Source organism: Leuciscus leuciscus (genome assembly GCF_965113295.1).
Source record: "Leuciscus leuciscus genome assembly, chromosome: 17".
NCBI classification, from domain to species: domain Eukaryota; kingdom Metazoa; phylum Chordata; class Actinopteri; order Cypriniformes; family Leuciscidae; genus Leuciscus; species Leuciscus leuciscus.
In genome coordinates this window covers 26427446-26454920 of record NC_138741.1, presented here as the reverse complement: position 1 = coordinate 26454920, position 27475 = coordinate 26427446, and the positions used below count along the sequence as shown (strand labels likewise).

General features: G+C 36.8%; 1 protein-coding gene across 4 annotated transcripts in view; it reads left to right on the top strand.

The window, feature by feature from the left end:
* The window catches only part of mapkbp1 (mitogen-activated protein kinase binding protein 1), a 52232-nt gene that overhangs the window by 15323 nt on the left and 9434 nt on the right, over positions 1–27475 (top strand). For 3 of the 4 annotated variants that reach the window (XM_082142281.1, XM_082142280.1, XM_082142279.1), the window contains exons 3-22: positions 3562–3624; positions 4569–4626; positions 8415–8585; positions 8827–8964; positions 9183–9365; positions 10603–10620; positions 12836–12996; positions 15192–15381; positions 16806–16943; positions 18210–18394; positions 18631–18722; positions 21165–21290; positions 21375–21445; positions 22589–22710; positions 26089–26164; positions 26257–26368; positions 26445–26508; positions 26595–26717; positions 26811–26944; positions 27126–27172. In XM_082142281.1, coding sequence (XP_081998407.1) covers positions 3562–3624; positions 4569–4626; positions 8415–8585; positions 8827–8964; positions 9183–9365; positions 10603–10620; positions 12836–12996; positions 15192–15381; positions 16806–16943; positions 18210–18394; positions 18631–18722; positions 21165–21290; positions 21375–21445; positions 22589–22710; positions 26089–26164; positions 26257–26368; positions 26445–26508; positions 26595–26717; positions 26811–26944; positions 27126–27172 — 2272 coding nt within the window. The remainder of the gene's footprint in view (positions 1–3561; positions 3625–4568; positions 4627–8414; positions 8586–8826; positions 8965–9182; positions 9366–10602; positions 10621–12835; positions 12997–15191; positions 15382–16805; positions 16944–18209; positions 18395–18630; positions 18723–21164; positions 21291–21374; positions 21446–22588; positions 22711–26088; positions 26165–26256; positions 26369–26444; positions 26509–26594; positions 26718–26810; positions 26945–27125; positions 27173–27475) is intronic. The other variant, XM_082142282.1, reaches the window with a different exon arrangement.

Here is a 27475-nt window from a genome sequence, read left to right as displayed (position 1 = left end):
TTATTTATGTGACATTTAAGGAAGCTAAATATAAAATTGACCTCTGTAAATCAAAATAATATATCAGCATGCAGCAAACTAATGGATAAGAATTTCCATCCGTCCAAAGACTGTTTAAACAAAACTCAAACAAAGCAGAATATACTGTTCAAAGATATCCCGATTACACTTTGCAAAACCATTCAATTTGATTAAATTGAATTAGCTAGGATGATGTTACAATGAACAACAATTTTTACAGCAGTTGTAAATAAGTTAATGTTAATTCATAAATATTGTTCAATGGGTAACACTTTACATTAAGGTTTCATTTGTTAACATTGGTTAACTACATTAACTCTCAATAAACAATGCTTTTACAGCATTTATTAATCTTAGTCAATGTTCATTTCAACATTTACATCTTTGAATCAAATGTTTTGTCTGTTAACATTAGTTAATGAACTGTGAACAAAATATATGATTTTTTTTTTTTAAGGATACAGTCCCGTAACTTCTGTAGTTCTTCCCCTGAAGTGCACTTTGAAACAACTTGGTTCTTTGTAAGCACAAGTTTCCCTGGCCTGCAGGTTGATAAAACCTGTGCAGAAACAGCCAATCAACTGTTTTGTAAAAACTTTTGCCAATATTGAGGTCAATGAAATGTCTGAGTGTGGTTCGAGTGAATGGTGGGTTAGACACGTGTAAATACAAGGTCAGGAATATTTGCTGACCGTGCACTGATTCATATCAGCTTATCTTTGTAATGGGATGAGCCGCAGACGCTCTTACAACAGGCTTGCACAGTCATTGATCCGAGCCCATTCAATCCCATAAGCAGTGTGGCTTATATATAGTGTAGGAGATCCATTAATGGTATTACTTGCCAACAGTGAAGGTCCGTTTGCCTGTCTCTGGCATCAGTGGTTTATGGAGACATGAGTAATGTGCTATTGAAGCATGAGCTCATCTGTTATGTCCCTCTCTTCTTAGACGTGCTCGTAAAGCACGGAGAGGGACGACAGGGAGGCTTTGACTTGACGGATTCCAAACGCGGCTCTTGTGGTCGGGGGAGACTGAGTGCTTGTGTGGCTTTGTCTCGCTCCTCTCTGCTACTGACATCAGAAGAAAGACTCTAGCAGTGCACTTGGATCTCTCTTTGTGTGTGTGTGTGTGTGTGTGTGTGTGTGTGTGTGTGTGTGTGTGTGTGTGTGTGTGTGTGTGTGTGTGTGTGTGTGTGTGTGTGTGTGTGTGTGTGTGTGTGTGTGTGTGTGTGTGTGTGTGTGTGTGTGTGTGTGTGTGTGTGTGTGTGTGTGTGTGTGTGTGTGTGTGTGTGTGTGTGTGTGTGTGTGTGTGAGTTTAAAATCGACCTATAGAGCTGGACCTCAGCTAGTGGAAGAGACCTTTACTCTGAAGATGTAGTTTCACCTCAGCAGACGTTTGATTATCTGTGTTAAACCTGGTCCGCTTTGCACATTAGTTTATTCGGTCTAAGAATCCCCCACTTCCCGAGAAACATGTGAAACTGTCAGCTGCATTTTTGTATGTGACGTTTAGCATAGAATATATCTGAAATTGATGATGCCAACAAAGTTAATACATTTAAAATAATGAAATTCAAGTGGGTAAGAACTCTGTAATAGGACTTTGACAAAACAAAGCAGAATATAGGTGTGATTGAGGATATCTCCTGTATTATATACCTGTACTGTACAATTCTGACTTTATTTCACGCAATTCTGACTTTATATCTCGCAATTCTGACTTTATATCTTGCAAATCTGACTTTATAACACTCAATTGTGACTTTATTTCACACAATTCTGACTTTATATCTCGCAATTCTGACTTTATATCTCGCAATTCTGACTTTATATCTTGCAAATCTGACTTTATAACACTCAATTGTGACTTTATTTCACACAATTCTGACTTTATATCTCGCAATTCTGACTTTATATCTCGCAATTCTGACTTTATATCTCGCAATTCTGACTTTATAACACGCAATTGCGTCTTTATTTCACGCAATTGCGACTTTATTTCACGCAATTCTGACTTTATATCTCGCAATTCTGACTTTATATCTCGCAATTCTGACTTTATATCTTGCAAATCTGACTTTATAACACTCAATTGTGACTTTATTTCACACAATTCTGACTTTATATCTCGCAATTCTGACTTTATATCTCGCAATTCTGACTTTATATCTCGCAATTCTGACTTTATAACACGCAATTGCGACTTTATTTCACGCAATTCTGACTTTATATCTCGCAATTCTGACTTTATAACACGCAATTGCGACTTTATTTCACGCAATTCTGACTTTATATCTCGCAATTCTGAGAAATAAAGTCAGAATTGCGAGATGTAGGCCTAAACTCGCAATTGTGAGATAAAAAGTCACAATTATCTTTTAAAATGTTTTATTCTGTGGCGGAAACAAGCTTCCATACTTCTTGTCGCTGAGTTCAGCGTTTTACCTTTAGTAGCCTATACGGGACCTTAGCGTTTTATTTATTTATTTATTTATTCTTTTTTTTTTTTGTGGGAAGATTTGCTTTGCAGTTTTTACTTATCCTTTGTCTGAGTGTACTACAGATTTGCAAATGGCTAGCAGAGACTTTATACAAGTGTTTCTATTCCCCAGGATTCTGCAGTGGTCATTGACGAATTTCCTCTGGGTTCTGTTTGTCTCAATGCCTTCCTTTTCTGTCTGCAATACAGCAGGTCATTTCCCCCACCTGACATTGTCTCAGACAGTCTTTATAGGACCAACTCTACTGTACTTCCATTTAAAAGTTTTCAAAAGGCTTGTTTGTTTTTCATTCTTAAAAAGGATTGTTCCTGTATTTGGGAGAAGAAAGACACTGAGGGACAAGCTCAAAACCCATACAACACAAAACCGCAAAAATCACACAAAGCAAGCACACTAAATACAGTACTAACTTACATATCAGATGGTAATACCATGGTACTTTGATATCATACTCCTACTGAATATTTACCAGAAACATAAACCATGATATTTACAATACATAGAACTCCAAGGTACTTCAAAGAATGCCATGGTACTATCATGGTAACTGCTGATAGTACCATGTTCCAACGTTTCAACCACACAACTTTGCGATGCTGTTTGCGAATTTTCGTTGGAACTATAGTTTCAGGAAACACAAACTCATTGATTTATACTGATAACGAAGGAACCATAGTTGGCCAACGAGAAATGCAGCCCTGACTGATAAGTTAGACAGATATGATGCTATGATTACATTTAATTTTGGATCAGATATAATCATGTTTAAATTAGTCTGATTGTGCACTCATTCAGTTTTTTTTTTTTTTCTCGTTCTGAGTTTAGGTAGTAGAAAACACTACTCCATGATTTATGTAGTGAATTTTGGGCTTGTGACTTAGTGGTCAAAGATCAGGGCTGCTAACCCAAAGGTTGTCACTGAGTAAGACTCTGGAGTTTATGTCAGTCACCATAGTAAAATATTCAATGTTTTGTTGTTTTGGATTGGAAAGTGTGATTTAATGACTATTTTACCCTTTCTTTTTGTTGTTTTATAGGTGTGTGGTGGTGCTACTGAACCCTAAGAAAACCAAACAACATCATATCCTCAATAGCTCCAGGTGAGACTTTCTTTTCTTACTTTTCTAACCAAGCACAACATGGATAAATGTCGCCTTCTTTGGCTCATTAGCTCCACTAGTGTGCTAGTACATTCATTCCAGCGATGTCTATTTAAGCACTTTTATATTTTAAGGGCCGGTTCACAGAACAGCAAAAACAGCAAAATGCAGGTCTAGAGATGGCTTTTTTTTAAGTTGAACTTCTTTTAAATTAAGCGTTGCATTTTTAGAATAGTGTGTCGTGTGCGAGACGCTTCAAAAGACATAAGCGCAATGGTTAGAGATGTCCATCTTGCACTTTTACATTGAAAAACAAAAACAATGGAAAAGTAGCGCAGTGGAATGAAAAAACGTGTTCTGTTGGAAGTCTGCGTGAAATGGAAGTTTCAATAGTCTTTTATTTTCCTATTGTGACGTATATCCAAGTGAAACGGCTTCTCTGACAAAACATTTATAAAAAATTAGGTAAGGACTTGATTTTGTCCATGGGGAATTGATTGGATGGTTGTGGTTTGCTATTGCTGTGATGTCATGTGAGTGACAGGTTGCCCCGCCCTCGTGCCAATAACCACGTCATCAGAGAATTTGAGATTTTGAGAGTATATGTATTTAAAAATATATAATGATGTGCATTGATACATAATTTATAATAAATACTGCAATATTCCATAAAAAATTACAATTGTCCATTTTGATTTCATGGTGACTTTAAAATAATGAACACAACCCCATCTGCCATTGGTTGACCAAACAAATAGTTCTGTCCCAAACTCTTTGCTCATGGTTGAGCAAATGTTGTAGTGTCAGGCTGGTCGAGTTGCTCAGACATAATACTTATTGTGATAAGCAATATGTGAACAGACAGAGAGGACGTCTCTGAAGTAGCAGGATACATGTCCTTCAACATTGTCTTAAATACTTCCTTCCACTCTCTCATTTCACAGGAAGACCATCACTACACTCTCCTTCTCTCCTGATGGCAAATATGTGGTCACAGGCGAGGTGAGTATTCAATATCTTTGCTTTGTGGTTGCCTCACATGATCTAGGAGGAAGTCAGGAGCTCTGGAGCAGTAACTCATGCTGATGTAGCCGGGCTGTATGAAAATAAAGTTCTTTATCTTGCTTCTTCAGGCCTGTGAAGTGTACAGTGTGCTGCAATCGCTGTGAGCAGTGACTAACTATCAGTGTCATTTGTCTGTTGCCAAGTCAAGTACAGACAAATGTGATGACTATTGCTTTCCTTCCGCAATTCTGTAGCACTACTAACATTTGGATTAGGAGGGATTTATTGCTTTGACTGCCATATATAAATCATGCAAAAGCATGCAAGATATGTCCAGCTTGAAATAAAACACAGACACAAAGTATTACAACCTTCAGAATAAAACTGATTGAAACAGCAAAAAAAGTTCAGCATAACATAAACATAACAGAAAACAGTACTTAGAAAAATTGGCGACACATTGAACAGCTGTAATCTGACATATTACCAAGTTAAACAGAATATTAGCAGGAAAAAATGTCTATTTTTATTTGGATTTGATTGGATCATTTGGTCAACTGGATTGATATAATTGATTATTATTATTATTTTCCCCTTTATGTGCAGGCTTGGGTGTGTCATTTGAGTAGAAAATGGTGGCTGAAAAAGTTATTACATTGTAATCGAGTGCTGCAGGGTTTCTGTGATCCTCGAAATATCAGGGCATTTCAAAAGTGTGATTTTTCCAGGCTTTTGAAAAATCAATGGAAAAGTCATGAACATTTAGTCGATGTACATTTTCGTAGTTCTGCTTAGTTGTACAAAAATGTACAATAATCATCTAGTGGGTGCAATCTCAAAATAAAATTGTTATATTATGGATTTACTACTTTAGCCACAATGAAAACTCCAAAAAAAATAATAATCTGTCTTCATGTTGCTCCCTGACTTACTTTCTTCTGTGTAACACAAAAGAAGATATTTTGAGCAATGTTTGGTAACCAAACAAGTCACACTTTACTTTAGGGTCCAATTCTCACTATTAAAGGTGGGGTATCTGATTCTCTTTTTTGTCAATTTTTTCTAAATCACTTGAAATCCTATTCCTAACCCACTTACTGAGTTAGAAGCACTGAAATGAAAATTAAGCAATTGAATCATCTGTGGAACGGGCAGGACTCGAAAAACTCCAGCCAATCATTTCCAAGACCACCTAGAATCATTGGACAGTAAGTTTGTCAATCAAACGGTCATACCATCCCCCCCTCCATGTTCTTCGAATGGGTGGAGTCAGGGCCAGCATTGGAGGAAAGAAGGTAGGACCATTTGAGTTGTGTATTTTCAAAATCTTCCGGCCGTTTTGCAAATCCCATACCCTACCTTTAACTAACTATTGACTACGACTTTTGCCTCAATAAACTCTAAATTACTGCTAGTTAGTAAGGTAGGTGTTGTAGTTGTTAAGTTTAGGTATTGGGGATGTAGAATATGGTCATGCAGAATAAGTACTAATAAACAGCCAACATCCTAGTAATATGCATGCTAATAAGCAACTAGTTAATAGTAAGTATTGGACCCTAAACTAAAGTGTTATCACCAAAAAAACACACACACACAAAAAAGAAACACTAAGACATTCTTAAAAATATCTTCTTTTATGTTCCACAGATGGAAGTCAGAAAACGGCATGAAGATCATTAAATTATGACAGAATAAAAAAAAAAGATGTTTTGGATGAACTATCCCTCAATAATAACGTGCATTAATGAAGTGTTGGTAGTTTTGCCCCGATGGCATAACACTAATGAGTGGAAACAGTAGTGTGAACACTGACCAGAGCTGTTTGGACTTGGTTTGCAAGGCTGAACATGAGCACATATCCTGTCTGCTTCTCTAATCCACTAAATCATGTGGACGGGTGATTTTGTTTGTGTAGGTAGTTGTACATTTGTGTGTGTGCGCGTGCGTGTGTGTGTGCAAAAAAGTAATCCTTTCCGTTTGAGCAGAGTTTCTTACTCCAGCATGTGAAAGTGATGTGAGTTTGTGCTTACCGGCTGCCATGGCAACAGGCGGCACCGTGCCAACCTGCACACAGACTGTGTCTGCTGTCATAAAAAGGTGAAAGCGAGAGCGCCAAGAAAGGGCAAGGAAGAGAGAATGTGGGGAGGAAGAGAAAGAAAGTGTGCCTGAAGCAAGAGACAGAAGCAGTCTGGAATTGACATGTGTCTGCCCACTGTGGTTTGACCTCTGACCCCACATTCTCACTGAATCTCCTGCAGCACTGAATGCACTGAAAGCAGGATGTTGTGTAAGATTAATCGGAATGGCTCGGTTTGGTTTGCGGTGCTTGATCTGTCTTGATTGGAGTTACGTAAGTTGGGATCATTGAACTGACTTGCCTCAACATCTCTGTTAGCGAGTTCTTAATGTGTTGCACAAACAAGCATTGCACAAAATGTTAAGATTCTCTTGAATGTATATTTTCAAATACATCAAAATAAAAATCTAAGTTTCCCTGCCATAGAAAACAGGGAATGTTTTTTTTTTAATAATAATATATTGAAGTCTGTTATGCTCACCAAGGCTGCGTTTATTTGATCAAAAATACTATAAAACAGTAATACTGTGAAATGTTATTACATTTTAAAATAACTGTTTTCTATTTGAATATATTTTAAAATGTAATTTATCTCTGTGATGTCAAAGCTGAATTTTCAGCATCATTCCTCCAGTCTTCAGTGTCACATGATCCTTCAGAAATCATTCTAATATGATGATTTGCTGCTCAAGAAACATTCCTTATTTGCCTGGTTTCTCAGACGAGGCTTAAAGGGATAGTTCACCAAAAAATGAAAATTCTGTCATAAATTACTCACCCTCATGTCGTTCCAAACCCGTAAGAAATCATTCATCTTCAGAACACAAATGAAGATCTTTCTGATGAAATTTGAGAGCTTTTGGTCCCTCCATTGGAAGTCTACGCAACTACCACTTTGATGCTTCAAATAAAGAGTTCATAAAACTAACCCAGATGAATTGAGTTTTAGTCAAAAATTTTCTGAAGAGACAATCGCTTTATATGATGAACAGATTCAATTTAGGCTTTTATTCACATATAAACATTCATCAACTCACACATCAGTTGTGGTAAACAGAAGCTCAATCATGTTCGCTTGACGTGAGAGAACCAATGAGGTTCATTCTCGTGTGTTACGCAGCACGTTTGAGCTTCCGCGAGAACCAATGAGGTTCAGTTTGGGTGAACTATCCCTTTAAGTCCCTAGTCCATGCCTGTTTGAGCTGTTTTAACTGAAAGCAACTTAAAATATGTCAGTGCCATTGTTTTGTCTCAAGATGGACACCAGTAATGTTTTAAAAAGTTACTTAAATGTCTTAATTTAACTAAGGCCTAATCCTGACTTAATCTAAGCCCTGTCTGTGAATCCAGACCTTTGCTTATAAAGTGGTGCATAACATTTTTGTGGAAACCATGCTACATTTCTTTTCACGATTCTTGTAGTAGAAAGTTCAAAAGAACAACATTTATTTGAAACATAAATCTTTTGTAACAGTATGAAGGTCCTTACTGTCACTTTTGATCAATTTAATGCATCAATTAGAAATTAAAATCTTTAAAATGTCTTTAAAAAATCTTACTAATCCCAAACTTTTAAAAAGTATTCTAATATAATTTTTTTGTAGTTCTTCATCTGGTATATGTTGCTCTTGTGTTTTGTGTTTGTGTTGAGTGATACTTGCTGACAACCCTCATAAATGATAACCCCTCTCTCTCTCTGTCTCTCCAGAGCGGTCATATGCCGGCAGTGCGTGTCTGGGATGTGGCGGAGAGGACACAGGTGGCGGAGTTGCAGGAACATAAATACGGCGTGGCGTGTGTGGCTTTCTCCCCCAATAGTAAATATATCGTCAGCGTGGGTTACCAGCACGACATGATCGTCAACGTCTGGGCCTGGAAGGTGGCTAGCGATATTTATACAGTCATAAAACAATCAAGATAGCTTTCATTTAGTTTATTATATCCTATAGGTTGTTTAGATAACTAGATTTGCTTTTTCTGAAGGTAAAAGAATACAATATTAATATAGTTCCACCTTGCAAACTCTGATTTTCCCCTTATGATTGTTGCACTTTAATCAAACAATTACTCCAACTACAAAAAAAGTCATAAATTGAATATTTGTCTTTCTTTCTTTTCAGAAAAATGTTGTGGTTGCTGCCAACAAGGTGTCCAGTAAAGTGATGGCTGTGTCTTTCTCGGATGACAGCTCGTACTTTGTCACTGCCGGGAACAGACATGTAAAGTTCTGGTACCTTGACCACACCAAGTCGTCCAAGGTACGTTGCTAATATGGTAGACAACAAGTAGCCTTATCTCTTCCAAATTATAGCTCTTTTATCTTTCTGTCTGGCTTTCCGTCTCAAAGTCTCTAACTCTCACTTGAGACGCCAAACCTGACCTCAACTAAAAATGTCACATACAATTTCTCAGTTCATACAGTACTGAATATCAGCCAGGTCTTAGATGAATGTCTCATAAATGTCATCTGTCTCAGGTGAGCGCCACAGTACCGCTATCGGGCCGCTCTGGTCTTCTTGGAGAGCTGCGGAATAATTTCTTCAGCGATGTGGCCTGTGGAAAGGGCCGGAAGGCGAGCAGTACCTTCTGCATCACTACGTCTGGGCTGCTCTGTGAGTTCAACGACAAAAGAATGCTGGACAAGTGGGTGGAGCTCAGGGTGAGTGACAAAGATGCTGATTGGTTGATGTTGTAGTCTGTCACAAATATGCATGAGTGGGTATGTGCAATACAGCTCAACAGTTTGGTTCAAAAAGTGAAAATGGCATTCAAAATCTTCCTTACAGAGTTGATTTTTAACCAATTTTATCTCTAACTTTATTTAAAATAAATAAAACTCAATAAAATCCACATTTTAAAGTCAGCATGAAGCGAAAGCTGCAATAAAAATAATTCGGAGAGTTCACTGTTGAGCCCTGTTCTTTTAAATAATGTGTTTGTGAACATAATGTGAAATTGAATTTATTTTAGGCAAGGTTTACATGACAATGATGTACTAAAAATGGAAAAGTTTGTCCTCTGCTTTTTTTTTTTTTTTTACGACAATGTTGACAAAACAATCCCCATTCACATGGTTCTGCGAAAACGAGTAAAAACGATGTATTCTGCTGTCAGGCCAGTAGTCGGCGATGTCACTTTATAAAGAACCACTATGCGGCAATAGTCTGAACACGTAATGCGCATGATGTCACCGTTTTCACAAATTCGAGACGATAACGATATCGTTTTCAAAACTTTGCACTTTGAAAGCCGTTTTCAAAAGTTTGTTTTCAGGCCCGCAAAACGCCGTTGTTGTATAAATAAAGGACCAAACGCAGGAAAAGTTTTCTGTTTTTAGTTGAAATTGGTGTCGTGTAAACAGATCCTTCGAAAAGTTCAGTCGTCACATTTTTTACTTTGTGTGTTTTGTTTTATCCAAGTTAAAGGGACAGTTCTGTCAACATTTACTCACTCTTATGTTGTTCCAAACCTGTATGAATTTCTCTCTTCTGCTGAACACAAAAGAAGATATTTTGAAGAATGTGGATAACCGAACAGTTTATGGGCCCCAGTGACTTAGTGACCATAGTATTGTTTTCCCCATATTATGGAAGTCAATGGGGCCCATCGACTGTTTGGTTATCCACATTCTTCAAAATATCTTCTTCTTTGTGTTCAGCAGAAGAAAGAAATTCATACAGATTTGGAACAACATAAGAGTGAGTAAATGATGACAAAATTTTCATTTTTGGGTGAACTATCCCTTTAAGCTCTTTTCTTTCTCTGATATCAAAGCCCTTGTGTACGCAAGGGTGTTTCTACACTCTCTGTTGTTAAGTGGAGTGTGTTAATGAACAATTCTGCTGCTTCTGTCATCTAATGTTAGTCTGTTCTGCTTCTCCTCTCACACTGTCCAGAAAAATGACAGTTTCGCAGTAAGTTTCACATCAGAGCTGCGGGTTCAGCTGTCACGTCTCATTGTAAAACTCATTGATGGACATGTCACAGTGCGTCTGTCAGTCATGCTCACCTGTACATTGGATGTTTGACCACATTGTCTTCACTTGCCAGTTATCACTCTCAGACAAAGCATTTCAAATTATGTATGACCAGGCCCACACAGAATCAATGCCCATAAAACACTTTTACATTTTACAACATGAATTTTACATACCCATCATTTGCTATATTCACTGCATATGTTGTGTCTGTTTTAATAAACACAGTTATTATTTAATATTTTTCTAATATTCATTTCAACACACAGTAGTGACCAAAAGTGATGTCCAGAGGGGATGTTTGTTTTTAATGACCCTACATGTTTGATTAAACCATAAAATAGGATGGTTCATTATCAATATATGAAAATATTTTTTACATATTTAAAATAAGAGGGATGAATGTAAGACTAACCTTAGTTAAAGTATTTATCTGACAAAATGATTCACAGCTACAAGCTTTATTTTAATATGCAAAAAAAATTCATTTAGAAAAACAAAAAGTTCACAGGAAAAAGCAGATGCTGACTACAACATAATATGTGAATATTTTGTTGGTTCTCTCTCGTTTTTGCATGTTCCGAATTTTTGGCAAGGCTGTCATACAAAGAAATTATGCCCGCACAATTTGACATGTTTCATTGCATTATCACAAATAAAACGATTTACTCCAAGCGCAACTAAACAAGCAATATTCTTACAAAATCTTTAACATATGTTTAATAATATTTGAATACATGGTGAAGATGTTATTTTATAGGCCGGACATCACTTTTGGCCACTACTGTATTTTTATATATATTTATATTGTTTTGTTTCATTATTAAGTTTATAATTATGTATTTACAGTAATTATTTTAATTAATTTTTAATCATTAGTATAAATTATTTAACTGTATTTTAAAAGCTTATTGTATAATATTTATATTAATAAACCAACATGATATTTCATTTATTTCATTGTTTTAATTTACTGCTTCTTTTACTATACCTTAAAATGAAACAACATCAGATCAAGTAGTAATGTCTATTGTATCTCACGAAAGAGAAGAGGCAAATTGGTATTTCAGAAGAATTTTCAGAAAACCATGAGAACTAGGCAATCGTGTTATGAATGTGAACACATGATTTAGAGCTGATATGAGATCTCGATTTGACTCCTCTCGGACTGTCAAAGTGGGTCATGGTGAGAGCAGGTGGGTGCTGCACAATTCTGACCCTTGTGCCCAATGCACAGAGAAACAAGAAAGAGATTGAAGAGTGCCAGAAAGAAAGGGATACAGGGAGGATGGCGGAGGATACAAAAGCCTCTCTGTCTAGCAGTTTATCAACTACAAGAACCCGAGTTACAATTTGATTATCTAAAAATGAACTTTGGTCTCTCGACGTAAAGCTTATTTAGCATATACTCTCCCCTGTCCGTGCCTTATCTCTGTAAATTAAATTATATGTCTATGAAAGAGGCTCTTACAATCCCATATTAGATTTCTCTCATCAGGAACATCTAACAGCTGATGGAAAAAACACACAAATGAGTTCTTATTTTCCCACTGTTAACCTCCTCAGTCACTTTTTTGCATTTAATCTCTTTATTGCCGCATGTTTCATAAAATTGGCTTTTATTTGCGGCCTGTTTCCATGCTATTATCAGTGAAACTTAATGAGACACCTTGATTTAATGCACAGAGCTCAAATTTTTTCCCTTGTTAAAATTCATCCAACATACTTGGTAGCAACTTGGCCCACATGGCATAAATGCATCATTTCAGATTTTAATCATTTCTGCCGATTTCTAGGGAATTGAATTGCCCATTTTCACAAAATTCTGCATTTCCTCCACCCATTGCATGTTTTATCACTTGGTTTTATTACTAGAATTGCGCTTAAAGGACTGTACCTTCTGTGCTTTTTAAATAAAATAAGAACATTTAAATGGTTTTGGTTAATTTAATAATGTTTATTTTTTTTATTTTTTTTACTATTTTAAATGAAGAATTAATTTATTCCCCACAATCAATGCAAAAATGTAGTAATAATAATAATAATAATACATAAAAAAAAAATGAATGGTTGTGGGCCTAGTGATGACTTACTTCACTGAGATTTCACTGTTATTCAATTGGATTTCCCCATTTCTCTCTCTCTCTCTCAGACTAGTATGGCCACGTCTCTGTCTGTCAGTGAGGATCTGATCTACTGTGGTTGTGCTGATGGCACTGTGAGAGCGTTCAGCCCCACTGACCTGCACTTTATTTGTACGCTTCCTCACCCTCACAGCCTGGGCACAGACATCTCCACTGTTACTGAGGCCAGGTAAGATGAGCCACATTAGAGAGTCTTTGTAAAAAAAAAGAAAAAAACACTTAAATTCCTACAAGTTAGTCTCATTTTATCAATGTATTTGCTTTATACTTGAAGTACCATGTACATTGATGAGCCCAAACATTATGACCACCTTCCTAATATGCTGTTGGTCCTCCGTGTGCTGGCAAAACAGTGCCGACCCACAGCGGTATGGATCCTATAAGACCCCTGAAGGTGTCCTGTGGTATCTGGCACCAAGACATTAGCAGCAGATCCTTCAAGTTCTACAGTTTGCGAGTGGATCAAACTTTTTGATTCAGCACATCCAATAGATGCTTGATTGGATTGAGATTTGGTGAATTTCGAGGCTTGGGCCGCACCTTGAACTCCTTATTATATTCCTCAAACCATTCCTGAACAATGTGTGCAGTGTGGCAGGGTGTATTATCCTGCTGAAAGAGGCCACTTCCGCCAGGAAAAACCATTGTCATGAAGGGGTGTGCCTGGTCTGCAACAATATTTAGATAGGTGGCATCCTGTATTGCCAAATATTAGCAACCAATATTTTGGCATCCTGGCCAAATTTGCCCCCTGGCCTCTGTCCATCATGGCCTCCTAATCATCCCCATATACTGATTGGCTTCATCACTGTCTCCTCTCCACCAGTAAGCCGGTGTGTGGTGGGCGTTCTGGCGCAATATGGCTGCCGTCGCATCATCCAGGTGGATGCTGCACATTGGTGGTGGTTGAGGAGATTCCCCCTTTCATGTAAAGCGCTTTGAGTACCTAGAAAAGCGCTATATAAATGTAACGAATTATTAATAATTAACGAATTATAGGTGGCACATGTCAAATTTGCCTCCACATGAATGGCCGAATCCAGTGTTTCCCAGCAAAACCATAAAATCCCCAGGTAATCGGTGCATAGCCGTCCATGTGATGATACAGAAAACAGGACTCAACGGAGCAGACTACCTTCTTCCACTGCTCCAAGGTCCAGGTCCGATGCTCACGTGCTCATTGTAGGCACTTTCGACGGTGGACAGGGGTCATAATAGGCACTCTGATTGGTCTGCGGCTGGAGACACATTCCTCCCATAACCATCATTAAAATTTTGTGCGACTTCTGCCACAGTAGACTTTCTGTTGTCTCGGACCAGACATGATAACCTTGGGCATCTAACACCCTGTCGTGGTTTGTGGTTTGTCCCTCCTCAGACACTTGGTAAATTCTCTCCACTGCTGACCAGGAGCAATCCGTCACATTGCCATAACATGCTTACCATCTAATCTACCCAGACCTTAATATGTGTCCTTGTTAGGAGATGATCAACGATATTCGCTTCACCTGTACCTGCTCATAATGTTTTGGCTCATCAGTGTATAATGGTTTAACTTATAATACCACTGATACAACCATAATATATATATTTGTGGTTGCTCAGAATCAGGGAAAAATCCCTTTGTCAAAAGTCAAAGAGTAGGATGAATGTTTTAACTTGGAAATCTCCAGAGATTTTTCTACTGGATGAGCTGCTGTCTGGTGTGTGGCATCATGAATATGCAAATACCCTGAAACCGTCCTGAAATCTCAGTCTGTTTTAAGATTCGGAGTGGATTCATGTAGTCTAGATGAAACAGCTTAGCCATTGACATCTGTTTAGCATTCCCTGCTTTCCCTCTAAACTGTCAAACACACAGGACCTCTTAGTCCACCGCTCATAAATATGCAAAGACACTGCTGCAAGGCTGAGACATGACAGTTGACCTCTATTATATATTATATTGTTCAGGAAGACTGTTTTTAAGACACTGAGATGTGTCTGTGTCTTTTTGAGTCTGTAATATTTTTTGACTACAAAAAAGTAACAATTCTTTTCAGTTGTTTTTTTCTGAGGTTTTGGTTTTATTTGTCTGTCATTTTACAAAATGATTAAAATTTTAAAAAATTTTCTTTGACTGATATGCATCATGAACAAATGTACCATCAAAAACCCAACCCAAGCATTCTAGCAGAGACGAGACACTACTCCCAGAATGCACACTGTCATTCTGCCTGTCTCTTTATAATTGGCTGAAAATAGCAGTGGTCTAAGTGCGGGTTCTGCTTGGAAAAATGTTCTCATGACTCTTAGAAGACCTTTTGTGACCTCGCAGTACAGCTGACTTTACTGTCCCACTAATCCATCGTGATCTCTCCACAGCCACCTCTTCGCCTACAAGGAAAACGTCCGCTATCCTGACGCCGTGGCCGTGTCCTATGACCCCACGAACCGCTGGCTGTCCTGCGTCTACAACGATCACAGTCTGTACGTGTGGGATGTACGTGATCTTCGTAAAGTGGGCAAGGTTTACTCGGCCCTCTACCATTCGGCATGCGTATGGAGCGTGGAGGTGAGGAATAAGATACATTCATGCTAGGCTGTGACTGAAAGTCAGTGCTGATCAGGTGAATAAAATAAAATGATAAAATAAAATAAAATAAAATTGAACTGAATTGAAAAAATAACATTTAATTTAATTTAAATTTTTATTTTATTCCATTTAAAATAATATAAAATCTAAAACCAAATGTATTAATAAAATGACATACAATAAAAGTATAAAATAAATATAACAAATAAAACAAATTAAATTAAATATAAAATTAAATTAAATATAAAATACAACATAAAAAATGAAATATATACAATTCAAATACTAAATATATATTAAAATAATAATTTTCAGTTTTGTAAAAATTATTCATTTAGGTGCAATTTACATTTACCTTCAAAACTAATTTCAAGCATTTCAAGATCAGAAGGCTTTTAAAGTTATGAGATAATTCAGTCATGTATCCAGACTTCTGACTGAAGTCTATGGTAAGATGTTTTTGTCTTTCTTTTTTCCCCTTTCATGTGTTGTGTGTTGACATTTTGGCTGCTGAAATAATGTGAGGCAGGTCTTTTGTATCTGAGCCTCATGTTTTTGTAATATTTTTGTGTGGCCTGATGTGAACTAATAGAGGGTTATTGTATTTATGAAAACCCACCCTCTGTAGATTTCAGCCTAGCCTGTTACTGTTGTACCTTGTTTTATACGTGTAATCCAGTCAGGAATGTGCAGTGTTTGCTCTTTTTGTACCAGACGGTGTTTTAATAGAAATAGAAAGGTGTTTTAATGTGTCTTAGTTCTTTGTGACAGGCTACATATATTTTAAAACCTTAGGGATTTGTTGACTTACAGCATATACTGTATTTTCTGGTTGTGTCATGGACTGTATGCTCATATCGGATCACAAGATTCATGACAGTGACTTCCCTTTTGGTTTGCTGTGTCTTTCTTTAGTTGTCTGGCATTTTGTGACCTTATCAAAGTTCCTGAAATATGTCCACAAGTACAGGCCTGGATAATCAGTCAGTAAGAAACTGAAATATTGTGAATATAGTGTCAGCAAAAGGATTTTGTTGCACGATATGCGACAGACAGCTTCAGCCGTGACTATATTCAAAATATGGCGCAAAATGCCTTATTCATTTTGCGCAAACCGTTGTTATATAATAGAAATATTAAAGACACATTAAATTAAGCAAAGTACTGTGATCCTGTATTCTAGAATATACTGTTTTTAGTGCCTGTGTGTCATTTAGAAGGATATTCTCTGTATGCATAAAGAGGATCTGTCATAACGCCCCGTGCAAAATCATTGTGGTCTGATTTTGAATGCCACACTAGAGTAAATACACCTGTATTTGTACAGTATCGTATGAGTTTGTGTGATTGTAATGCTGCATGTTTTGTCAGGTTGAATATCATCTCCTTCCTTTGTCCTGCAGATGTACCCAGAGATGAGGGATGGAGAGCAGCCGCGTTTGTGTCCCGGGTCGTTCCTCAGCTGTTCCTCTGACAATACTATCCGTTTATGGAACACGGATGCTCAGAACACCTCCCTCAGCCGAAACGTCATCAGCAATGTGAGTTTTGTAAACATTGTAAACTCATCAAAATTCATGAAAAGTGAAAACAGTAAAGACATTTATAGTGTTACACAGGATTTCTCTTTCATATAAATTCTGATCTTTTGAACTTTCGGTCATACTTTAGATTAGAGTACAATTCTCCCTATTAACTAACTATTAACTATAATTTTTGCCTCAATAAACTTCTAATTACTGCTTATTAATAGTTAGTAAGGTAGTTGTTAGGTTTAGGTATTGAGTGTTTAAGGGATGTAGAATATGGTCATGCAGAATAAGGCATTAATATGTGTTTTTTATAAGTACTAATAAACAGCCAAAATCTTAGTATTCCACATGCTAATAAGCAACTATTTAATAGCGATAAATTAACCCTAAACTAAGTGTTACCTAACTTTCTATTCATCAAAGTGTCCTAAAAAAAAAATTCACAAAGTATTAAGCAGCACAACTGTTTTCAGTATTAATACTTAGAATGAGAAATGTTTCTTGAGCACCAAATCAGCCCCAAACTTTTGACCAGTTGTGTATTTTTTTTTATTTTTTTTGGAAAGACAAGCATCATACTTAGGTTGCTACTGTGAACTGATGCAAAATTTAGCTACTATAGCCTCAAAAGTCATTTATACATTTAATCCACACTTCAAATGTATGAATATCATGGCATTAGATGATCAAATATGGGAACACTTTAGTTTGAGTTCCAATTTTCTCACTGTTAACTAGTTGCTTATTAGCATGCTTATTACTAGCATATTGGCTTTATTAGTACTTATTAGTAAAGCACATATTAAAGCCTTATTCTGTATGACCATATTCTACATCTATCAATCTTACCCAATACCTAAACTTAAGAACTATCTTATTAACTATTAATAAGCAGTAATTAGGAGTTTATTGAGGCAAAAGTCAATAGTGTTCCCCAATCTAAAGTGGGACCCAAAATATCATATCAAAGAACATTCATTATAAAAGAAAAAGTACACTTTTCAAAGCAAAACTATTTAATACTGTTCAAAATGAAAATGGCAAATTTGGAAACTGTAATTGTCAAACATTGGTGGAAGTTGGTTAAAATAATTGCAAAAACAGCACAGAATAGTTCATTTAGTCCTGAGAAACTAAATTTACAGTCCCACTTGCTGTGATACTTTATTATCTGGTATAACAATCAATATTCATGCATTTTAAGTGACTTAAGTTTATGTATCTGTATAAATGAAATGAACAAGTCACCGATTATCATTTCTTTCGCCACTAAAGGACCTCCAGAAGGTCATTTATATGGACAACAACACCTCCACCCTGCTGGACACGGACTGCACCACCTCCAGTAACTCTGAGAAGGTCGACCCTCAGACCTCAGAGAACCGGACGGGCATTAGGACCATGTGTGTGAGCCCAGACGGGCTGCACCTGGCATCAGGGGACCGCAATGGAACACTGAGGTCTGTTTTTCACATGCCTGCTTAACACTTCTACACTAATTGATTTTAGCTGATTGATCCTCTGAGGTTTTAATGGAAAGGTCGTGTGTGTTTGTGCCCAAGCATGTGGGAAAAAAGTTTCCCTTTCTCTGAAGGCTAACCTATATATAATGCGGTATAAAAGTATTTGCATTATACTTTTCTTCAGAAAATGTTTTGGCCAATCACACCCTCACTGAACTTCTGTTGTTTTCCAGAATCCATGATTTGGAGAGCATGGAGGAAATTATGGATGTTCAGGCCCATGACTCTGAGATCCTGTGTCTGGAGTACTCCAAACCCGAGACCGGTGAGTGCTGAGAACGGGTGTTTTCTTAATAGATCTGTAGCTGATTAAATCCTGCACTGAGGTGCCACTTAATGCCCCAGTCAAGAGGAAGTGCTGATCCAGCTCAGATGCTCAGCAGATGCTTCGTAACCTTGGAGTCACCACTTCACACGTATGCCAACAGCAGCGTTTACAGTTTAAACTTCACAGCTCCAACTGAAGTTGTTTCATCTTCAACTTGAAGTCATGTTTTCGATGTTAATATTCTTTCTCTTGTCCCAGTTTAAATGTGCTGTGACAACAAAAAGCAAGTCATTTGTTGGGTTGATTCCTAGTGGCGCAGAAATCAGCTTTAAGCTCTGTCAGTCTTTAAGCATCTGTGGCATGCTGTCGTTTTCCAGAGAAAATCATTTCTCATGCTTCACGTCATATGAACAACAAAAAAACAACTATCAATGCTACTATTTTCTGTGGTAATCGACAGCATGCCACAGATGCTCTTGATAGAGCTTTTAAATGACCCTGAATATTCCTTTTCAGAAAAATTAAAGGAAATAAAGGCAGGTGTCCATTAAAGAGAGTAGATGCTGACGTGACAAGGTTTGAGGAAACTGACATACCTGTAATAGTTGACTAAACAACAGTTGATCCAAAACAGCAAGATAATATATTTTGGAAATTGTCGGCACTTACAAAAAACTGTCCATGGTACAGTGATATGGTATAAATAGAATACCATGGCATTACCATTGTGATCATGTATTTACAATAGTATTTTTATATTTTCAGTTTTCATTTTAATTTGAGTAATTTTGTTGTGCTTTTATTTTTTATTGCTTTTTTATAAAAAATAAATAAATAAACATTTCAGTTTAAGTACTTCGCTTAACTTTTCACTTCAGTTATTTCATTTTTAGCCATATTTCAATAAATAACAGTTTTAGCTAACAATAACAACAATGCTTTAGCCCTCCTTTAATGCAAGTCAATGGGAAATTGTACACCCTTTTTCTTGTCTGTTATGTTGAAAATCTTGCCTCTAACCATCACTAACTAGAACAGTGAAATTCTCTCAGGTTCTCTAAAGCTCTTGAGGCTCTATTTGAGGGCCGGGGGTTTACAGCAGGTTTAGAGAGTCATTATCATGCCCTGTAAAGTGTGAAGTTGTGCTGTGTTGCCTTAGCTGGTGGTTTATATCAGGCTCAAGGCCAGACACTAAGTACAGCTCGATGAGAAACAGAACATCTGCTAGAACACACATAGAGGTACACAATCTCGCTGTTTTGCTTTCCTTCTTCTCCTGATAGGGTTCTTTCAGTTTAATGGTCCATTGATCCCACCCACTATAACAAGCCAAAAATGGCTCCACATAATCTGCACAGTATTTCGACATTTTCTGCACTGAATTGTGTGGAATGGATATACAAGGCGTATATTGAAGTGACCAGAGTGTACTAAACTCATTCATTTCCAATATATGTTGTAGTTTAAGTGACAGAGACAAAGCATTTAAATAGCAAAACATGCTTGGATTGTACCTTTTATTGTAACTTTTATCAAAAATCCCATACATGCGATTGTGATAAGAAACAGTAAATAGAAGAATGTGCATGTGCAGACTTTTTTGTGTACAGCAAGTGTTCTTTCTTTTATGTGGATTCTGTGTGGTCCCAAATATTATTAGATACTTGAAATCTTATAAAGTTCAAATGCACTACACGTTTAGCACTGTTATTTCACTTCAAAAAAACAATTGCAGCGGTAAGCAAATGATATTGTTCTAAGAATGGTCTGTTAGTATCTGGAATCCTCACAAGTTGCATTTTGATCAGCTTTTGCCTTGAAAAACATCACATTATCATTTGTGTTTCTGCTCTGAAGCCGTTAAAATATTAAGGGCTTTCAAAAAGGGAATCTCTTGATAGAGATGAACGCTTATTTTGACATGATCTGTCTCTTTTGTTCTGCTTAGCGTTGCAGAAACATATCATGTTCTGTTCTCACACTTAACGAGGCATTTGCATTCTTTTCTTCGGCGTGTGAAGTCACACATGAACGTGTTAGTGAATCAGCTTGTGGTGTGATACGTGTGAGAAGAAACCCAGGAGCGCAGCACAAGAGCCGCTCTCGTCACGGCTCACCGGATATTGAACTTTTTAACACTATTTAATTGCAGTTCTCCTGGTTTATCCTTACAGAAATGGGAATACCGGTGATAGTATCAGAAGATAATGCCATGGCGTATCGTATTAAATGAACACCATATTCATGTACATGACTAAATGTTTTTGAAAAAAAGTATCTTATGCTCACTAAGGCTGCGTCAAAAATATTTGATGTGAAGTATTATTGCAATTTAAAATAACTGTTTACTATTTTTGTGATGGCAAATCTGACTATTCAGCATAATTACTACATTTTTGAACATATCTTTTGCTCTCTGTATTATGTGTGTGTCTTTAGGGCTGAAACTGTTGGCCACCGCCAGCAGAGACAGACTCATCCATGTTCTGGATGCAGATCGGGAATACGGCCTCCTGCAAACACTGGATGAACACTCTTCCTCTATCACTGCTGTCCGATTCGCTGGTGAGATCTTGATAGCCTAGCCGAGATTTATTTAACAACTAATGCTGGAAGTGTTCATGTGTGACATCTTTGCTGGTTTTTCAGCTAATGAAGGGAAAGTCAGAATGATCAGTTGTGGTGCGGATAAGAGCATCTACTTCCGCACGGCACAGAAGGTGAGATTCAAACTCAGTTGGTCATATTTTGATTTTTTTTCTCTTTGTCTTTTGTTGTTTGGTTCACATTAAAAACACAGACAGCATCAGGTTTATTAGGCTCCTGTCTCTTTAAGAGCTAATGCACAGATCCAAATTACTGTTACACATACTTTTTATTCCTCAACTGTTTACGTTCACTTAAAACATAACCGACTATTTACGTGAATACCATGTCTTTAAGCAATAATTGAACATAATTTTGTGTGCATTTGGCCATATAAGCTGCGGAAGAGAACTGAATTGGGGTCGCCCAATTGAATTGAACTGAATTGAACTTGCTATCTGAGTCAACATACAATTTGGTACATTTATGATATTTCGATATATTTTTCAGCTTGATATAACTGTGTAAAGTTAGAAGGTAGTAGCTCTACTGAAGACAGTAATGTTGTTATTCAGCTCGGTTCAGTTCAAGATTTGTTCTCTTCCAGTTCAGTGAGGATGAAACAGGATCCTGAGTCAGAGCTGTCAGATTCCTCAGGCCTAAAGAAACTGCTGCCAATTTTTCAAAGAACACCTGATTTAAAATAGGCACACAAGCACTTAACACCCTCCTGCAAATGAGATACCAACGGCCAGTGATTAAGTGTGAAACACAAACAAGCACTTTATTCGGACGTCTAATATGAACACCAAGAAAACAGCTTTGAAGAGCCCCAGTATGTTTCTGAATGAACATTAGGAATTATGTATAAGAATTAAGATCTACTGAGATGAATCTAGAAAACATGGACATAATTAAATAAATATTGCCAAGTTAGAACTGATATAAACATTAAAATGGTAGAGAAGATGAAATAAATGAGTAGTTCATAGTAGTCTTCTGGGAGGTATGAAAAAATACAAGTTACTAATTAGCTAATAGTGAACTCCATATATTCAATTGAGTGTTATTACTTTCTAATTTTGTAAATCATAATGTGTTATTCGTTAATAATAGTTAGTAGAATGCTTATATTGCATCAGTCATATGTTCCTGTGTAGACGGAAAAGTATTCTAAAGTGTTACTGGTTTTTTTACATTATACACAACTGAATTTTGATATGTAGCGCTTGAATCAGTTTTCCTTGCTGAACTAATAATTAAACACCTCAAAACAGACAGAGGAGGGAACAGAGTTCACGCGTACTCATCACATAGTGAGGAAGACTACTCTGTATGACATGGACATCGACCCCACGAGGAAGTATACTGTTGTTGGCTGTCAGGATCGCAGCATCAGGTTTGTTTGTTTTCTTTTTTTTCTTGTAATTTATTTTTTTTGGCAATCATTTGTATAGTAGTAGTAGTATCCTGTCCTTTTGTGCATCTGCTAGTTAAGCCTGTCTTCCAAGAAATTCAGGCTATTATTTTGGTGATGTGTTTGTATCACTGCGCCTGTGTGTTTTTGTATCTATATATACATGAATGTGTTTTGATTCCTGTATTTTTACAGTGTTTTGACTCATTTATGAAGGTATGATTGTATAGACAGGTGTGATGTGTATCTGGACCGGGCGTTACAGTCATCTGTAGCCAGGCTCACAGTGTTAGCAGATTATCACTCAGGTGTTTGCACAGGAGGATGGAATTAGAGGCTCGACTGGTTAATCCTGTCACATTTAGCATGTTCCATTTACCATGTGCATACGCGTGCAGACACACACTCACACAAACACACACTGAGTCAGCCTGTCTGTACTGTCTGAGACACCTGACCTGCCAAAATCATTAGACATAATCTGATTGTCTCATCCTGCGATTGTTTAACTGGGTGACTGTCACAAAAACATGTCCGGGTCATATTTCAGCCTAAAATGAAAACTAAGATGATAATTTGCATATTAAAACATGAAGCCTAATTTTTTCATTATTGAATCATTATTAGTTTTTTTGTTGTTGCATATTATTATTAAGCATTTTAGTGTAATTAAAAATTTTCTGTGAGGATCTCATTAAATTGGTATTGCTATAAAACAGTATTTTACCATAAATATTATCATATGTATAAATGTACAATTAAAATAATACACCTTTTGTTTTTTGTTATTTTTGTTATATAAATATATATAAATATATATATATATATATATATATATATATATATATATATATATATATATATATTAGTGCTGGGCAAAGATTAATCGCATCCAAAATAAAAGTTTGTGTTTGCATAATATATGTGTGTGTACTGTGTATAATTATATTGTATATATAAATACACACATATGCATGTATTTATTTAAGAAATATTTGCATGTATATATTGTCTATATATTTATACATCATTTATATTATATATAAATATAAATAATTTATATATACATTTTAAAAAATCTTAAATATATACATGCATATGTGTGTATTTACAGTATATATACAAAATAATTATACACTGTACACACACATATATTATGCAAACACAAACTTTTATTTTGGATGCGATTAATTGCGATTAATCTTTGCCCAGCACTAATATATATATATATATATATATATATATAAAGGCTGCTTTGCCATAACAGATATACAGACGTGGATAAATTTGTTGGTACCCTTACAGTTCATTGAAAAAATGCTTCATTCCTCCTGAAAACTGAAGAAATTGTCTCATGTATATCTGCATGCCTTTGGGATGTCAAAGAGTATTGCATAAAAGTGTGAAAAGATATGAATTAATGTTTATTCTACAGAGATATTCTATAATGGTCTGGACAGATTTATTTGTTGGTACCCCTAGAAAAGAAATACAAATAATAGTATTATAGTGACGATTCAAGCTAATTGTTTTGCTTGATTAGTATCACACATCTTCAAGGGTCTTTAATCTCATTCAGCCTATTTAAATGGAGAAAAGTTTAGTCGCTCTGATTGTGTGCACCATAATGAACATGGACCAGAGAAAGCAAAGGAGAGATTTGTGCGAGGAAATCAGAAAGAAAATCATTGACAAGCATGTTAAAGGTGAAGGGTATAAGACCATCTCCAAGCAGCTTGATGTTCCTCTGACTACAGTTGCAAATATTATTAAGAAATGTAAAGTCCATGGGACTGTAGCCAACCTTCCTGAATGCGGCCGCAAGAGGGAAATTGACCTCCGATTGAACAGAAGGATAGTGTGAATGGTAGACAGAGAGCCAAGGAAAGCTTCTTAAGAAATACAAGCTGAACTCGAAGGTCTGGGTTCATCAGTGTGTGATCGTACCATCCGACTCTTTTTGAGCAACAGTGGACTCAGTGGAAGAAGACCCAGGAGGACTCCACTTTTGAAAGAAAAACCGTCTCAGTTGCAGCTCATGGGTCCTCCTACAAGGATAACAACCCAAAACATACAGCTAGAAACACCCAAGAATGGCTGAGAACAAAACACCTTTGTGAGATTTGCCTTACTGCTGACTTGATCATTTTCAAGTTTTGCACTTTATTCTCCAGCATTGGCACTCTTTTCCTCATTGTGTTTTGTAAGTCTCACTTTGCTGTCCCACACAAAAGGGCAACATTAGGAAGGAACCAGCACAGCGCATGACTTGCAACTGTTTTCCTTTGTTCATTCAAACGACGGTCGCAAATTCATTCTGCACTGTGGGCAAGAAAAATGCCAGGAATGTCGTGTATAATACAGCTGACAATTTAGTGCCTTTGTCTCATTCTCACTGGAAGCAGCATCTTTTCTATGCTGTTTGGTGCAGTGGCAATGAATGATCTTAAAAGAAGAAGGCCAGACCTATACAAATATATCAATAGAGTCAATAGCCACTGCTGTATGCCTGTGTACTGGAGCTCATTCTGGGTTTTCAATGCCTCTAATGGGCACAGACTCTTTTTGTTCCTCGTGTAAGTCATGTGAAGCCTGAGGGTTCAATGGTTCTGCTCCTCCCAAAGCTGCCAGTGCCTTGTATGATCAGCTGTAAGGAATGACAGGTGAAGGCATGATGTCATAGCGCCTCCAGGTGGCTGAAATAGAATGGGGCAAAATACAATTCTGCAGCACTTTTGCCAGGTCAAAAAAGGAAGTTCCAGATTTAAATGGCCAAATTATATACTTTTAGATGTTTTTTTCTCCCAAGGCTTTCCCAAATAAACCAATCATTATTTAAACTAGTGTTCAAAAGTTTGGGTTCTGCATTTATTTGATCAAAAATACATTTAAAACAGTAAATAAATATAATAACAATTGTAATTTTTTTTTATTTATTTTATAATGTGATTTATTCTGTGATCAAAGCTTAATTTTCAGCATCATTACTCCAGTCTTTAGCGTCACATGATCCTTCAGAAATCATTCCAATATGCTGATTTGCTGTACAAGAAACATTTTTTATTCATATGATGGGGAAACCATGGTGCATTTTTTTGTTCAGGATTATTTGATGAATAGAAGGTTCAAAAGAACAGCATTTATTTGAAATCTAAATATTTTGTTATATATGTTTTTACTGTCACTTTTGGTCAATTTAATGCTTTCTTAAAGGCAAAGAGCCCCCCAAAAAAGTATTAATTTCCTTTTGAACGGTTGTGTAGCTTTACTTGATGTAATATATCTTTTAATTTTACACACTCTTTAACCCTCAGGCGAGTGTCACAGTCATGAAAGTTTCTGGTTCTCGTTTATTTGCAGGATCTTTAACATCTGCAATGGCAAACAAAAGAAGGTCTACAAGGGATCCCAGGGGGAGGACGGGACCCTTATCAAGGTAGGCAGACCCTGATTAGGCTTAATATTAGTTCAGACAATGCTTTTGCTCTCAGTCATACAGTTATTGATCCATCTGAATGTGTTTATTAGGTTCAGACGGATCCCTCTGGTCTCTATGTGGCCACAAGCTGCTCAGACAAAAACATCGGCATCTTTGACTTCTACACTGGAGAATGTGTGGCCACCATGTTTGGCCACTCAGGTAAGATCCTTAAAAATGCAAATACGTTTTAAAACTGAAATCAAGTCTAAGCATTGTGTTTGTTGTCCTCTTTTAGAGATTGTAACAGGAATGAAGTTTACTAATGACTGTAAGCATCTGATATCTGTGTCAGGAGACAGGTAGGCGTTCTGAAATCATGTTTCTCAGAATCCAATTTTGACTTCATATTTGACGACATCTATTACAATGTTAAATGTGTGTTCAGCTGCATCTTTGTGTGGCGGCTCTGTCCTGAGTTGACCATCAAAATGAGACAACGGCTCTCAGACCTGAAAGAGAACAGCAAACCTGTTCAGAAGACCCCACCAAATAAACAAAACACACTTGGGTATAAAACAAATCACACTCATTAGTTGTTTTTGCAATTACACATCACCGTTTTGAGTTTTTATAATGTGTTTTTTGTGTGTGTATGTATCAGCACAAGGAAAGAAATCCACAGCGCCCCAGTCATTGGCACCATGTCATCTGACAGCGACAAAGACGTAGAGGAAGAGGAGGGCATTGAGGATGAAGATGAGATGTTTCCTCGCCTGTCATCTGGCGAAGAGACAGGTAATGCATCTGACATTCTCCAGCAGTCTTAATAAACTGGTTTGGCTAGTTCTATATTTTACATCCGTCTCTTTTGGGTTGGGTAGGATCACGTTGTGTGATTTTATTGGGCGAGACTTCTTCCAAATGTTTATTTTAAGCTTTGTGGGCTTCTAATATTAGTGTTTGTTTCTGTTGCAAGGATCATCTGAAGAAAGTCGCAATACTTTCAATTCCCACATGAAGAAGGTAAGAAAGTCTAAAGCCCTATTCGGATGGTAATTGTTTCTCATGTGGAAGTCTGTAAAAGTACATTTGCGTGGCACTTCAGTGATTGAACTCGTGCATTCGGATGGCGATTTATTCACGGTGAAGGAGCGAGTTTTGTGATCCTACGAACTTTAGTCGCATGATTGTCTGCTGTAAATAAAATGTCATGTGCATATTTAATTTAATAATAGGAAAATAATGTCCTATTTATTATTTTATCATTTAAATGTCCTGTTTAAAAATAGAAAGCTAGACATGCTATATGAAATCTCAAATTGATGG